Raw genomic sequence first — 15,675 nt, forward strand, 5'->3', positions numbered from 1 at the left:
TGGCTCAGTCGGTTAAGCATCTGACTCTGAATTTTGGCTCAGATAGTGATTACAGGGTGGTGAGATGGAGCACCAGATCGGCTCTACCAGGACGGTCCCTCTGCCACCCCCCCCCCCCGTGCACATGCACATACTTGAACATGTGTGAGCTCTCTCTCAAATAAATAAATAAAATCTTTAAAAAAATAAATGGATTTTTGTTTTATTCTACCTTCTTGCATTGAGGAAAAACCAGTAATAAGAATCAAACCATTTTGTTCACTGGTACCTGCATGGAGGACTTTCTTTTTCTGAATCTTTTGATTTGAAAGATTCTCTGGTACTTGGAACAGATTTAGGGATGATATTTGTGTTGACTCGATGTCAGAGTGAGGTTTTGCACACTTTTCTGGGGTTGAAACCATAGAAGAGATTTCTTTTTGATGCCTGTATTGATTTAGATGAAAAACAAAGAAAGAAAGAAGAAAAAGAGGAGGGGGAAGACACAAGATTTCCAACAATAAGGCAGAGTTAGATCAATACGATCATATTACAAAGAAGTGAGTCTCCTCTTGTTTGGAACAAAACAGGTTAATTTAAGGACAATCCTTATGCCCACCCACCCAAAACAGAAGAGTGGACAGGGGCCCAGATGTGGTGTCATTATATATGGCTCATATCACAGCTTTGTTCCTTCCTGGCTGTGTGACTCTGTGAAGTCCCTCAATCTTCCCTGAACATCATCATTTTCCTCCTCTATAAACTACAGGAAATTCAGGTGTGCGCTGACTCTATGGGACTGATGTGAGAATTAACATGAGGGAGAGCCAGCTGTAAACCAGAAAGCCTAACAGAAAACCATTTCTCCAACCAAAGAGTTAAACACCTAGCCCTTAAAAAAGCCAGAGAAGGGAAATCCTTGCCTTAGACCCCTGTGCAAGTACCAGACGATAGCAAATCATGCTAGTGAAGATCTGGGGCCAGGAGGGACCCGAGAAATACCTGAGAATATTCCAGATGCATCTTTTCTGAAGTTCTTAACATAGTAGCCACAGAAAGAAAAGTTTCCAGAACAATCTCTAGTTCCAATACTGTAAAGCACGGCCTCTCCCTTTTATCCCCCACCTGAATGCCTGCTTCATAGACGACCCCCACAGCGTTTCACAATCTTGTGTGTGTTTGTATCCCCTACTACACCGTGCATCTTGTGATGGAAGGGACTGGGTTTATATTCATCTGTGCATCCCAGATTACCTGGCACATGGTGTGTACTCCACAAATATTTGAAAAAAAAGGAAGGTGAGAGGAGATTTGGGGGCCGAAACATTTTTTCACCTGGTAGAAAACTAGAAAAGGCAATTTGGTTTTGACTATAGCCAGGTCAGTGAGTTAACTTTTCCTAATGTGCTGTTATACGGTAGAATAGAAGCATGCTACCTGAGGAATGAGGCACTGAGTTTTAGTCTTTCCCTTATATTAATTTAGAGCTCTTATTACATGACAGGCATATCCTCATTTAATCTCCCAACAACCCTATAACTACCATTATTCCCATGTTGTAGATAAGGAAACTGAGGCTTGGCAAGGTTAAGTAACTTGCCCAAATTTACCCAACAAGTAATGGTGGGAAGCCTGGATTAAAACACATTTCTGCATGACTCCAGAACCTGCCCTATCCAGCCTCTAAAAAAGAAATATAAAAAACAAGAGTGTATCCACTACTCAAGCAATAGCAGATATAAAAAGTGACTAAGCCAACTTCCAAGTAATTGCTGGTGATTTTGTCCTGAGATTTTTAGTTTGATTAAAAAAGGGAAAGAAGACAGTTAAGGTATAGAGAGTAATTTACACTGAGGTGCTGTCCATTTATTTGACTCTTAAGTATTTTGTTCAAATTCTCTGAATTTAGAAGATGTATCTAAGCTTTTCCAAGTAAATACTCCAAAAATAATGTAAAATTTCATTATAAGATGGCCCAGTATTCATTTATCTCTTTTTACTGATCCCATACTCATGCCCTGTCTCCTACCCATATTAATGCTTAATTTGCTAACAGGAAGACAGTGAATTTTGATGAAGATGGAATCCTGATTGACAAATTTCTTTTCAACTTCTTTCTACTTGCTATCACTTTTTTAAAATAAAAAGACATCCTCCTAAATGAGTATGTATATGAAGCTGGTATATTTGAAAATCTGTGCAGTGTTAAATTGTTTTCATAAGATTTGACACCTTCCCTGAGTGTTGGGGTAGTTTTGATTTTTGTTTACATATTACTAATTAGAGACATATTAGAATATAGGGTAGAAAAAGACCCGAAGCATTATCTACCCCAAATCCTACCACCACAGCCACCGTTTTAATGAGGAAACCAAGACTCAAACAGCAATGGACAGGTCTGGAAAGAAGTCAGGGATTCTCTAAGATCAACACAGAGTGGAGTCCAGACCCTTGGGCCTCCTGATCCCTGAGTCAAATCTCCTGCACTACACAGCACTCCTGCTGTGCTCTGTCACTGCTGGATTTGGGGGACCAACCCACGCTGGATAGAGATGAACCCTTAACACTGCTCTTAGGTGCCACTAAACGATTCCAGAACTTACACATAAAGGTCAAATAGTGGCCTCCTTAAGCCATATATTGGATTGTTAAATTATTAGATTATGAATTCTTTTTCCTTAAAAAAAATTCTAACATAATCAAGCTATGTGATTCTTTTCACTAAGAGAAATCCCAAAAGTACTGTAGAAAGAATAAATGTCAAGGAGAATGAACAGAGTATCTGAGAGGACTCCAGTGATGGGGAAAACATCGACTTTGGCATGCTCACTTATTGTTCCCTTCCTTTTCTCCATTGTACCACCAATCCATGATCAAGGACTCCGAATAAAGGTCTTTCACCTTCTCCAGGTCACTTTGTCCCTGCTCCATTTCCTTAATTAAAAGAGTCAGATCTTCATTCTGCCAGAATGAGAAGTAAATATATTGTGATATTGTATAAAAGAGTTCAAATTTCAAACATTTCTAACAGAAAACCAACTGTATCAGGAAAAGAAGAATCTGAAGAATTTCATGTATTTCTCATACTATTGCATTTTAATAAACAGCTTTATTGAAGTATAACTCATATAAAATAAACTGAATGCATTTAAAGCGTACCATTTGAATAGTTTTGACATTCATACCTGTAAAATCTTCATTGCAATCAAGATAACCCCAAAAGTTTCCTCAGACCCCCTTGTAAATTTGCTATCTTCCATACCCCCAAACCCCTCTCCCATTCCTAAGCAACTCTCATCTTCCTTCTGTCATTATATATTAGTTTCAACTTTCTAGAATTTTATATAAATGGAATAATCCAGTATATATTCTTTGTCCAGCTTCCTTCACTCATATAATTGTTTTGAGATTGACCCATGTTCCAGCATGAATCAAGAGTTCATTCATCCTTATTGCTAATTAGTATTAGATTGTATAGTGAATACCAAAATTCAGTCACCTGTTGAGGTACATACTTGGGCTGCTTATGAACAAAGCTATAAACATTTGTGTATAGGTCTTTGTATGGACATTTGCTTTCATTTCTATTGAAAAAATATTTATTTTAGTGTGATTCACATTGTCCATTTTATCTTGGTTGATTTCTGGTAGTTTTTGTTTTGTGTGGAAGTGGCCCATTTTTTCCCAAGTTGTCAGATTTATGAATGCAAAGTTGTTTGTTATATTCCTTTTATAATTATTTCGATGGCTATAAGATCTAGTATGATATCCCCTATTTCTAATATTAGTTCTTTGTGTCTGCTCTTTTTGTCTTTGTCAGCCTTCCAAGATGTGTTATCAGTTGAGGTTTTTTTTCAAAGAAACAGCTTTTCATCTCATTGATTTTCTCTATTTTCCGATTTTCAATTTTATTGATTCGTACTGCAATCTGTATTGTTTCCTTCCTTCTTGCTTTGGGTTTATTTTGCCTCTCTTGTTCTAGTTTCTCGAGTTAATAACTCAGATTGTTGATTCAATAACTTTCCTTGTTCCCAACAAACATTTGCTATAAATTTCACCCCCAACACTGTGTTAGCTGTATTCCACATAGTTTGATACACGGTGTTTTTGTCTTCATTTGGTTCTAAGTATTTTTAATTTCCTTTGAGACTTTCTCTTTGACCTATAGATTGTTTAGGACTGTGTTGTTTAAATTCCATGTGTTTAGACATTTTCATACTGTCCTTCTATTATTAATTTCTCATTTGATTCGACTATGGTCAGAAAACTGACTCCATGATTTAAATGCTTTTATTTTATTTTTCTCTGTAAGATTTTATTTTTTTCTTTTTGTTAACTAGGAAAACTTTTTTAAAAATAATAAATTTATTTTTTATTGGTGTTCAATTTGCCAACATACAGAATAACACCCAGTGCTCATCCCGTCAAGTGCCTCCCTCAGTGCCCGCCACCCAGTCACCCTCACCCCCCCGCCCTCCTCCCCTTCCACCACTCCTAGTTCATTTCCCAGAGTTAGGAGTCTTCCATGTTCTGTCTTTTAAGTTTTTATTTAAATTCCAGTTAGTTAACATACAGTGCCATGTTAGCTTCAGGTGTACAATATAGTGAATTCAATACTTCCATACATCACCTGGTGCTCATCACAATATGTGCATTCCTTAATCCCCATCTCCTATTTCACCACCACCACCCACCCCTGCCTTGGGTCACTATTGGTTTGTTCTCTATAGTTAAGAGTCTGTTTCTTGGTTTGCCTCCCTCTCTTTTATCCTCCTTTGTTCATTTGTTTTGTTTCTTAAATTCTACATATGAGTGAAATCTTATTTTTCTCTGACTTATTTCACTTAGCATAACAACACTCTCTAGCTCCATCCATGTCATTTCAAATGGAAAGATTTCATTCTTTTCAATGGCTGAGTAATATTTGTGTTTACATATCACATCTTCCTTATCCATTCATCAGTTGATGGACACTTGAGTTGTTTCCATAATTCAGCTATTGTAGTCAGTGCTTTTAAATTAGCTGTGGTCTGTTTTGTAGCCCATTGTACAGCCCATCTTAATATACTCTGAGAACTAGAAAAAAATTTATATTAAGCTGTTGTGGTGGGGAGTGTTCTACCTGTGACAATTAGATCTTGTTGGTTGACTACAGTGTTTAGATCTTCTCTGTCCTTCTTGATTTTGAATCTAGTAGTTTCTATCAGTTGCTGGGAGGAAAGTGCTGAGGTCGTCTCTAACTATAATTTTGTATTTGTCTATTTCTCCTTTCAGCTCTATTAATTTTTGCTTCAAATATTTTAAAACTGTATTGGTTTATACATACACATTTAGGACTCTTATATATTCCTGGTGGATTGATTCTCTTATTAATATGTAAATTTTATTTGCTGTGAAATTTACTTCATTAGTTATTAATATAGCCAATCCAGATTTTTATTAATATTTATATGGTGTGTCTTTTTCTTTTAAACTTACCTATGTCACTGTACTTGATATGAGTTCTTGTATTTAGCATATAACTCAGTCATGTTTTTTTTCAGTCATGTTCTTTTATCCACTCTGCCAATATCTATCTTTTGACTGATGTAATTAGACCATTTACATCTAAAGTAATATTTGGTATGTTAACACTACTGTTACTTTGTTTTCTACTTGTTTAAATGGTTTTGTTCCTCTGTTTGTCTTCCTTCAGGTTACTTGAATTTTTAAAAAATAATTCTATCTTGGTTTATTTGTACTGTTTTTGAGGATATCTCTTTTTATTGTTTTCATAATGGCTTCTCTGGGTATGCACAGCATATGTATGTGTCTTATAATAGTCTACTGGCATTAACACTTTACTACTTCAAGAGAAATATGGAAACCTCACTTTCACTTAGGTTGCTTTACCTTCCTTACTTTTAAATATCACTGTCTTGAGTATAGATAGTGGTATAGTTTTTATTTTAATAATTGAATATGATTTTTAAGTCTCACAAGGAAAAGGATGCTCTATTACATCTACTTATATTTTCACTCTTTCTCCCTTCCTTCATAATGCTCCAAGATTTCTTATTTTATCATTTCCTTTTGCCTGAAGGACTTCCTATAGCCAATATAAGAGTAGGGCTTCTAGCAACAAATTCTTTTAATTTTTATTTGTCTGAGGATATTTTTATTTCCTCTTTATTTCTGAAGGATAGTTTTGTCCAATATAAAATTTGTGGTCGATGATTCTTTTTCTTCCCACACTTGAAAAATATTGTGCCACTTCTTTCCTGGCCTCCTCAGTCAAATCCATTATCAGTTTGGTGTCATTTCTTACAGTCTGTTAAGACTTTTGTTTTTCTCTTTGATTTTCAAATGTTTAACATGGTGTGTCTTGGCATGGATTTCTTTGGGTTTATTTTCTTTGGAGTTTACTCAGCTTCTTCAATTTGTATGTTTGTATCTTTCACCAAATTTGAGGACTTTTCAGTTATTATTTTTCCATGTAGTCTTTCAGCTCCCGTCTCTTTCTTCCCTCTTTGGGGAACTCCAATGATACTGATATTGGATCTTTCATTATTGTCCTATAGGTTCCCATGGTTCTACCTTTTTTTTTAAAATCAATTTTTCTCTCTGTTGTTCAGTTTTGTTGAATTCTATCATCTGGCCTCAAGTTCAATGATAAAATCCAGTCATCTCCACTATCACTACTGAGCCCACCCACTGAGTTTACTTGCTATTATAGCTCTGAGTTCTATAATATCTACTTGGAAATTTTTATGACTCTACATCTTTGCTGAGATTTTCGATTTGCTCCTTTATCTCCAGGTAACTTATAAATGATTGCTGAAGCATTTTTATTATAGGTTAAAATCTTTGTGAGGTAATTCCAGCATCTGATTCATCTACCTCAGTATTAGAGTCATGTGATGGTCTTTTCTTATTCAAGTTGTGATTTTCTTGGTTCTTGAGTAATTTTTCACTGTATACTGAATATTCTGGCTATATTGTGTTTTAAGACTTGGGTCCTATTTTAAAACTTTTTTTTTAGCTTGCAGTAACCCTGTTTAAATTTAGCATGTGGGACTTCGTCCTACTTTTGTGGGCTGTTACTCCAATAGGCAGTTTAATTTTCAGAGCCCTCTTGATATTATTTTGGTCTTCTTTATTAATCTGGTGTTACTGGAGCTCCCATTGGCCCCTGCTGGTGTTGTCTGAGCAGGCAGAAGGAGTTTCCCTAGTCAGACTGCCAGATGTTTCTTGGTGCCTCTACTGCTGTCTTCTGGGTGTCCTATGTCACTGGGTGATGTAGGATGATCTCTGTCTTACATTGGAATAGAGTTTTCCTGGAATGGACCATTAGCTTTGACTGGGTCCCTCTTGCCTGTTCTTTGGTGTCTCTGTGCAGAGAAGAGTCTCAGGTCTGTGGGGGGAAAAGAGGCTTCCCAGGCTGGGCCACTTGTGGCTGTGTCTCTTTGGCTTGTCCTACCCACCTACCCCAGTGAACCTATTTTTCTAGTATACTTTTTATATGTTTGGAGACTCTCATAGTTAAATTTCACTTTCAGTTGGGCACAACTGTGTGTGCAGTGCTTTTTTTCCAGTTATTTTCATCAAGGCAAGCTGCTACAGTGTCAAGAGTTCAAGAATTAGGAGTTCAGCTCTCTTTTTGTGGGACAGTAATCTCTACTTTGTTCACAGAGGGAGTTCTTAAGGGTAGGGAGTAAGAGTACTGAGTAGCCCCAGAAAGCACTGCCCCTTTGGTCTTATTGATGCTGGACAGGGGTGGAAGATTAGCTCTCCACTCAGAGAGGACTACAGTGGGGGTTACTTCCCTTTCACACTTCAATTATTTTTATTATATGGGGTGTTAATGGAGGCTCAGCTCCCCATCAACCCTCACTGCCATCAGGGATGGGGGTACTGTGGAGTGTTGCCTATCTGCAGCTCACACTTCCTTTATCATTTTCACTGATGCTGAGTGTTTGTAGAAGTTCATCTCCTCGCTGAATCCTGTTGAAATAAGGGATGTCGTGAAGCACAGCACTGTCTAGACTGTCTTCATATTGCCTTGCTAAGTCTTAGAGCTTTCTGGTGGGATAAAGGCCCAGTGTGCCACTGGACTCCATGGTGGGAAAATCAGAGCACTTCTACCATCTACTGGAGAGGGAATGGACAATAAACTTCCCTCTCATTCTCTGATACTATCCTAGCACAGAATTTAGAGTACCATCTACTCTGTCTAGTGGGATTTGGAGGATCAGCTTTCCATCCATCCCTCCTCACACTACTCCAGCAGTGAGGGATGGAAGATTAGTTGTCTGGTCAGCCCTACTGATACCACCTTGCAGAGGGATGAGAGCACCATTGCTTGCTTCCATGGAAGTGTGGAAGACCAGCTCTTTGTTCAGCTCCACTCAAATTGCAGGGTAAGGAGGGCAGTTTTTCCATTATTGTATGGCTGAATTATGCAAGTACTGCAAAAAAAGTTTCTGTTGTTAGGGCACCTTCTTCTCAGTCCTTTGGAGAATAAGATTTTCTTGGGTCATTTTTTTTTTGGGGGGGGGGGGCAGGGGGTGTGGGTGGTCTTTGTCTGTTAGAGATTTCAAGTTGCAGAGTTCAGCAGTGCCCTATCTGGAATATGTGGAAGGCATTAACAAATCCCACAAGACTTATTGCCATAGATCTCCTTAAGTTTGGAGGTCCCTAGGAATTCTACCTTCTTTTCACCTTTCAGAGCATTCCTATGCTTATTTGTTGTGTTAAATCCAGGATTTTTTTAGATTAAGATATAGAACCTAGGAGAAATGAGACTACACCAGTATTGCAGGAACTGGAAGTCCCTCCAGTAATTTATCTTATAATTAGATTTAAAAAGTAATTTATCTTATAATTAGATTTAAATAGGGGGGAAAAGCCTTACATATCTACCCATGCAGTTACCATGCAGCTATCCATGTGCAGCTATCCATGTGCCGTTATTCTTTGCTTTTCATTCCTTAGTGTAGATATGTATTTCCATCTGGTATGATTTTTTTTCTGCCTAATGTACTTCCTTCAACATTTCTTGTACAGCAGATTTATTGGTGATGAATTCTTTTAGTTTTTGTATATCTTTGAAGTCTTCATTCCACTTCCCTTTTTGAAAGATATTTTCAGTGTATAGATTCTACACTGAGCTTTTTTTTCCCTTTTAGTACTTTAAAAATATCATTCTACTGTTTCTTCACATGCCTTGTTTCTGATGAGAAATATGCTGTCATCCTTATCTGCATTCCATACATAATTTGTCTTTTTTCACCCTATTCTTTAAAGATTTTCTCTTTGTCAATACTTCGGAGAAGTTTAATTCTGATATGACTTGGTATGATTTTCTTCATGTTTCTTGTGGTTGGTGCTCATTGTGTTTGGATCTGTGGGTTTATAGTTTTCAACCAATTCGGAGAATTTATGACATTATTGTTTCAATTTCACATTTATTAGGCTACCTGAATTTGTCCACAGCTCACTTATGCCTTATTTTCTGGGGGCTTGTTTATTGTTTTAATTCTCTTTCTTCTCTGTGCTACATTTTGGATAGTTTCTATTGCTGCTTTACAGTTTACTAGTCTTTTGTTCTGGAGTGTTTTCCTGCTGTTGTTCCTATTCCATGTATTTTTCATCTCATGCATTGTAGTTTTCATCTCTAAAAATTTTGTGTCTTACTTGAATCTTGCATGTCTCTCCCTTTTTGAACATATCAAACACAGCTACAATAACTATTTTAATGCTTTAATATTGAGTCAGCTATGCATATGTTTTAATTTTTCTGTTCACTTTTTCTCGTTATGGACCTGTATTTTCCTGCTTCTTTATGTACCTGGTCCTATTTGATTGGATGTAGAAATTGTCAATTTTATTTTTTTAGGTGATGGATATTTTTGCTTTTTTATAATTATTCTTGGGGTTTGTTCAGGGATGTAGTTAAGTTCCTTAGAAAAGATTTATCCTTTTGGGTCTTGAATTTAAGATTTTCAAGGCAGAACTGGAGCAGCATTTGGTTGCTCATACACCTGAGGCAAGATCCTTCTTTATACTCTACCCAATACCCACAGTATTATGATGTTTTCCAGTCTAGCTGAGGGGGGTAGTCACTATTCCCTGTCCTGTGTAAGCTCAGAAAGGTCATTGTTCCCTCCAATCCTTTCAGATGATTAATCCCCCAGACTCTGGTAGTTTCTTCAAATGTACACACTGATTGGTATTCTGGCTTGTCCTGGATTTAAAGTGACTCCAGAGGACAGAGATTAAGACAAAAAATATTCTCTAGAAAGACATTCTTAAAATGCATATCTTCAGGCCAACACTAGAGGATTGGAGAATAGAATTTTATTTACTTTCTCCTATCAAGTCATTAGAATGAATTCTTTATCAGATGGTCCCATGGATATATAGTCTGAGAAGTAAGGAGACAATTACCTAGGATCTGAATTTTTCTTAAGTTTCCCACAAATGTCTGCAAATAGTGGTTAACAAACTTCAGGTAGGGACCCTCTGGGATGCTTGCTAAAAATACAGATTCCTAAAGTTTGGCAAAATTTGATAATTATTGAATCTGACTGATGGGTATGAGGGGCAAGGGTCCATATATTCTACTTTTGTGTATTTGAAACTCTCTATAATAAAAAGCCTAGAAGAAAAACAAAGTATATTAAGATTCCTGGGCTTCTATGCCTAGAGCCTAATTTAGCAGCTCAGAAGTGTGACCCAGGAATCTGCATTTTCACAAATCCTTTACTTCAGATGGTCCTTGGATCATATTTTGCAGTACATGGTGAAGTGATTTCATTTGGTCAACTTAATTGTCTTTATGGTTACAATTTTCTCAAATAAGGCTTCCAATAGCCTCCAGTCTATAATGCTCAAATAAATGAACACTCTCTTCTCAATTCATTAAGCTCTTACCTGAACAGCCTCTGGAGGACACAGATCCTTGCAGCCAAAATTATAAAAGTGGAACTCTCCCCCAGTCAAAGAAGCAAGCTCTTTCAAAAAGCCATTTGCAATCTCATCATTGTAATTGAAGGAGATGGTGTAAATAGGAATTTTCTGAAAAACTTTGACTTGCTCTATGACCATTTCAGGTGGCTGAAATGATACATTTTGAGGGGGGAAAAGGCAGATGGAAAGAGAGAGAGGAAGAGAAAGAAAAATAAGATGTGAAAATCCTTAGTATTTGCTAGAAATAGATTCTCAACTAGTAATTCCTTATACATTGATGAGTGGCTTCGTGGAAAGGTGTCAATTCAATTCAATAAACAAAGCAAACACTGCCAGATGGTGAGAGTATGATAAAGACCAATGACTCAGCCCTTGCCTCTGAGGGCTCACAATTTGATGTAGAAAAGAATCTGAAAGAGAGATATGACTAACCAAATCATTCAATTTTAGGTGCACCCAAACCTAGAGTTCATGTTTTTAAAGTGCTGGGATATACTTTAGAGCACTGGAAGTATCAGGGTAGAACATCCTGGCTATTGGAATTCTACAGGGTAGGGCTACTGGATCTCAATGTGGCTTCCAAAGCATCTACTTGAAAAGAAGATTTTCCAGCTTCATACAGGCCACGGTCAATGTGTCTCCCACAGAGTGAAAGAAGAGATAGTTATGAGGGCTCCATGTGCTAGGCGCTCTGTTGGGAGTTTAACATGGCAGTTAATCCTCACAACCACCCTGTGAGGTAGTGTTAGAAAGACAGGTAATTGCCTACTAATATAAATTCCTTTCATCCTTTTTTACTGGCAGCAACCTGGTTTTCTTTTCATGACAGCAATGTGCCCAGTTTAAAACAAACAAACAAACATACACATAAAAACTCATCTTCTGACACTCTCTTGCAGCTAGAGTTAGCCATGTGACCCAGTTCTGTCTGTTGAGATACAGGCAGAAGTCTCAGGTCAGATATTCCTTTTCTCTACTAAAAAGACAAATATTTAACAACAACAACAAAACCTAATGTTCTTCCCCTTTCCATTCCCGCTCACCCTTGGAAAATGGACACTGCCTAGATGTGGAACAGCCACCTTGCAGCCAGGAGGGCAGAAATTATAAACACAGATGGTGGAGAATGAACACACACACAAAAAGCTGTTTTTTGGAGACATCCTTGAATAGCTGTAGAAGCTAGACTACCTACTGCTGGGATTCTTATCCATAGAAATATAAATCTTTCCATGTTTCAGCCATCATTTGCTCTTCTGCTTTTCTTCCCAGTAATATGCAAATCTAACGTGGCCCCACAGACAGAAGGAGAAATTGAGATTCAGAAGAATTCAGTGTCCTAGGACCATCAAGCTCTTAAGTGGTAACACTGGAATTCAAAGCCAACTTTTAGTATTAGAAGCAATGCCAGACTGTTCATTCCTCTCATTTGGTCTCTTGGTAAGGACTGACTCTCAGGTTATGTTCTATTATCAGACCCTCAGGAAAGATGAACTGATGAGTTCTCCTGCCATCTCTCCACCACACTACCACAGTCCTGCTGAGAACCTTCAGAAACGGCCTCCGATGGTCCTGCCCCCACTTCCTCTGCATTTCTCAGTGCCAGGAGTCCCTCTTTGATTGACCCAACTTGCTGGCTCCTTCAGCCAATTTGCATTCTCCACTTCCAGTTTCTACATTTGGCCTTTAACCCTTCCCTGTATTTGTCTTATGCGCTCTGGGAAGGCAGAGTGAAAAGGGAGAGAGGACTCGACACACCACTGGCTGGCCTTGGGCAGCTAATACATTGCCCAGTAAGGTGGCTGGTTAAGTGGTCTGATCTCATTCTAGCCACGGCTTACATACAGCCTCAGTCTCTGTGTCTGGCTCCAGCACTGAGCCTGCCCCTTGCCCATTAAGTCCACCTCCACCTCTCATTTTTTTTCTCTCCTCTCCCCTCTGGCCATCAGCTGGTTTCTAATCAAACAGTAACCTAACCAAGCTGACCACATCCCTGTTGACAAAAGCAAACACAGAGCAAAGCCCTCTCTGCTGCCTCCCCTTCCTTCAGCCTGGCTTCCATTTCTGAGTACCTATTATGTATCAAGCACTAAGAGCTCTGCCTCTGCTCTCTGCCTGCACCCTCCCTATGACCCTCTGTGGTGGGTACTGTTGTTGTCCTCATTTCTTACCAGGGAATCGTGGCCATTGCCCCTGATACCAGACTGGAGATGCTAGCTCTAAATTCTGTTAATTTTATAGTGTTTTAGCTAAGAACTATTCCTATACTGACTTACAGCTAAGATATTTGGGAAGGGAAAGAAATTAACACTGATTTAGTAATGACTGTGGGTGCCAGGTACTGTGGGCAGCATTTTCATCTTTTAAAATGCTACCTGACATTATTTCATTTATTTATTTGAACATGCCTATCTCCCTATAAAACACAGGCTTTGCTAAAGACAGGTACTTTGTTCATCTTGCTTACCACTGTATTCCAGACTGATAGTGCCTGGCCTATAAAAGATGCTCAGTAACTGTAGAATGCATTCATGGGAGCATCATCTCATTTACTCAAAGCAACCCTGTGAGTAGGGAGTATTAGCTTTAAGCCACAGATGAGGAAATTCACAGTAGAGGACTTGCCCAAGGTCATTCTGATGGGCAGTGCTGGGGGTGAGCTTCCAACCCAGGTCTCTGGCTCCAAAGCCATTTCCATCATTGCATAAAGCTAAAGAGGGTACAGGCAGGAGAAAGTCTGTTAGTATAATGTGGTGAGCTCCCCACCTGCACTCAGCCTCAGGTAATATTTGCTAACCTGGTATGATGTTCTAGTACCAGGTATGGTGTTAGAGAGCTAGGCAGAGGGTTGGGGTGCACCTTGACTCCAGAAAGAGCTCTATCCCTGCAGTGGAAAATAGCCATTGACCTCCTGCCTGGACCCCACCCAAGGATTCCTCTCCCTGGTTTATCCCCTCACAGCTTTAAGATGAGACTCAGAATATGGAAGCAAACCTTTTACCACAGCAGCCCCTTGGACCCTGACTCCTCCCAGCCACTTACTCTATTAGCTCTGCTATAGAGTGTAGTGGGCCTCCTCCTTGTGTGAGTCCTGTATCACATAGGGGAAACATTTCTCAGCTCTGGACTCCTCCGTATGTTCCCCCATAGAAGTCCCTTCAATACCGAAATGAGGCCAAGCAGCATACCTGAGAGACTCTTGTCAGTACTCTTGTCGGAATCTAAACAGATGTGCAGCCAGAGGACCCTTTCACCAATAATGTCAACTTGGGGTGGCAAGAAAGGCAAGGATGGTCCTCCTAACTGCCTGATGAAGGCCTGTTTCTGCAGGTGGCTCACACTGTACCCACCCCTTGCACACCTCATTATCAGGTTTTACCCATTCATTTTTGTTTAGAATGGTGCAAGAAACTTTTCTCACTCCCATGTTCTTGATATCTGCCAGGGTAAGTTCCTAACTTCAAAGAAGCCTCAAAATGACTGCAGCCAAAGACTGCACTGGGCTTTGTCCATTCACACCTGGAGATGCCCACAAGGACACATAGCAATTCTACTTTAATAAAGAATTATTATTCTTTATTAGAATTCTTTTAACTTGATTAATTTAAGACTTGTCTTGCTATATTATTCTTCCCTGGACATTTAATAAACAAGCAGTAAGCTGCTATCTATGGAATTAAATCCGGAACAATCATCTCTGTGTGTCCTATCAAGCAGAAAATTCTGCTGAGTATTGGGAACAATAGCACTGGCCTTAACATATTCAGGTCCTACAAAGTCAGTAAAAATTCAAAAAGAAATGTAGATCTAGTGATACATCTTAATGTCCTCCACACAGAACATGAATATCAAATATTCTTTTGCTTTTTGGAGAATCTGAGAGACAATGCAGAAGCAATGGACTGCATGTGAGAAAAGGCAGCTATGAACACAAAATGCCTACGTAGGATTTAGAAATTACTGTTCAGGTGGCCTGCATTGTTCCGATTCCAATTATCATCTGTATCCATAGTTCTTGATCTTTAAGTGGACAGGCCTTCCAGTGAAAGCTAGGGAGGGCTCTTCTCCCCCAGAGAAATGTACAAGTACATTTTGTACACACTCTGGGGAGATTCTAGACCCTTAGAAGTACATGGTGGAAGTGGATTAAGAATCCTTCCCAATACACCCCTAACAGGAGTGTTACTTGGTCCATCCCTTCTGGGGACTATTTGGCAGTATCTATCAAAATGTATACCTTTGGACTATCTACTTCTCAGAATTTATACTACAGATATACATATGCAAAACATGTGTGCACAGTTACTTTTGCAACACAGTGTAAAACAGAAAGACTGAAAACAACCTCAACATCCATCTCCAGGAATACTAGACAGCTGTAAAAAAAAAATGAGGAAGCTCTTTATATATTAAGCAATTTCCAAGGCATGTTGTTTTATTAATAAAGGTGCAGAATCATGTGTATAATACACTACCATTGATATATTTATAAAAGGGAGTATATGTAAATACATTTCTGCTTGCATAACAATCTCTGAAAGAAGATACAAGAAACTGGTAGCATACATTGCCTCTTAGCTAGTGAACAGGAGGTTGGAGGGAGAATTTTCTCTGCATACCCTTTTGTACTTCCCTAATTTAAATCATGTGAATATATTACTCTTCAAAAATAAAATAAACAAAATTAATTTCTAAGACATTATATTAGACATTATATTAAATCTATGTAATGGAATATGATGCAGT

At 38.5% G+C, this 15,675-nt stretch overlaps 1 protein-coding gene across 13 annotated transcripts in view; it reads right to left on the reverse strand.

The window, feature by feature from the left end:
* Nucleotides 1-15,675, reverse strand: part of VWA3B (von Willebrand factor A domain containing 3B) — a 247,173-nt gene that overhangs the window by 127,528 nt on the left and 103,970 nt on the right. For all 13 annotated transcript variants that reach the window (XR_013389397.1, XR_013389396.1, XR_013389395.1 and 10 more), the window contains 3 exons: nucleotides 10,894-11,076; nucleotides 2,810-2,940; nucleotides 269-426 (listed from right to left, as the gene is read on the reverse strand). Coding sequence is in view for 9 of the 13 variants with exons in the window: in XM_077915129.1 (XP_077771255.1) it covers nucleotides 269-426; nucleotides 2,810-2,940; nucleotides 10,894-11,076 (472 nt within the window). In the remaining 4 variants the exon portion in view is untranslated. The remainder of the gene's footprint in view (nucleotides 1-268; nucleotides 427-2,809; nucleotides 2,941-10,893; nucleotides 11,077-15,675) is intronic.

This window comes from Canis aureus, chromosome 11 (genome assembly GCF_053574225.1).
Source record: "Canis aureus isolate CA01 chromosome 11, VMU_Caureus_v.1.0, whole genome shotgun sequence".
Lineage (NCBI taxonomy): Eukaryota > Metazoa > Chordata > Mammalia > Carnivora > Canidae > Canis > Canis aureus.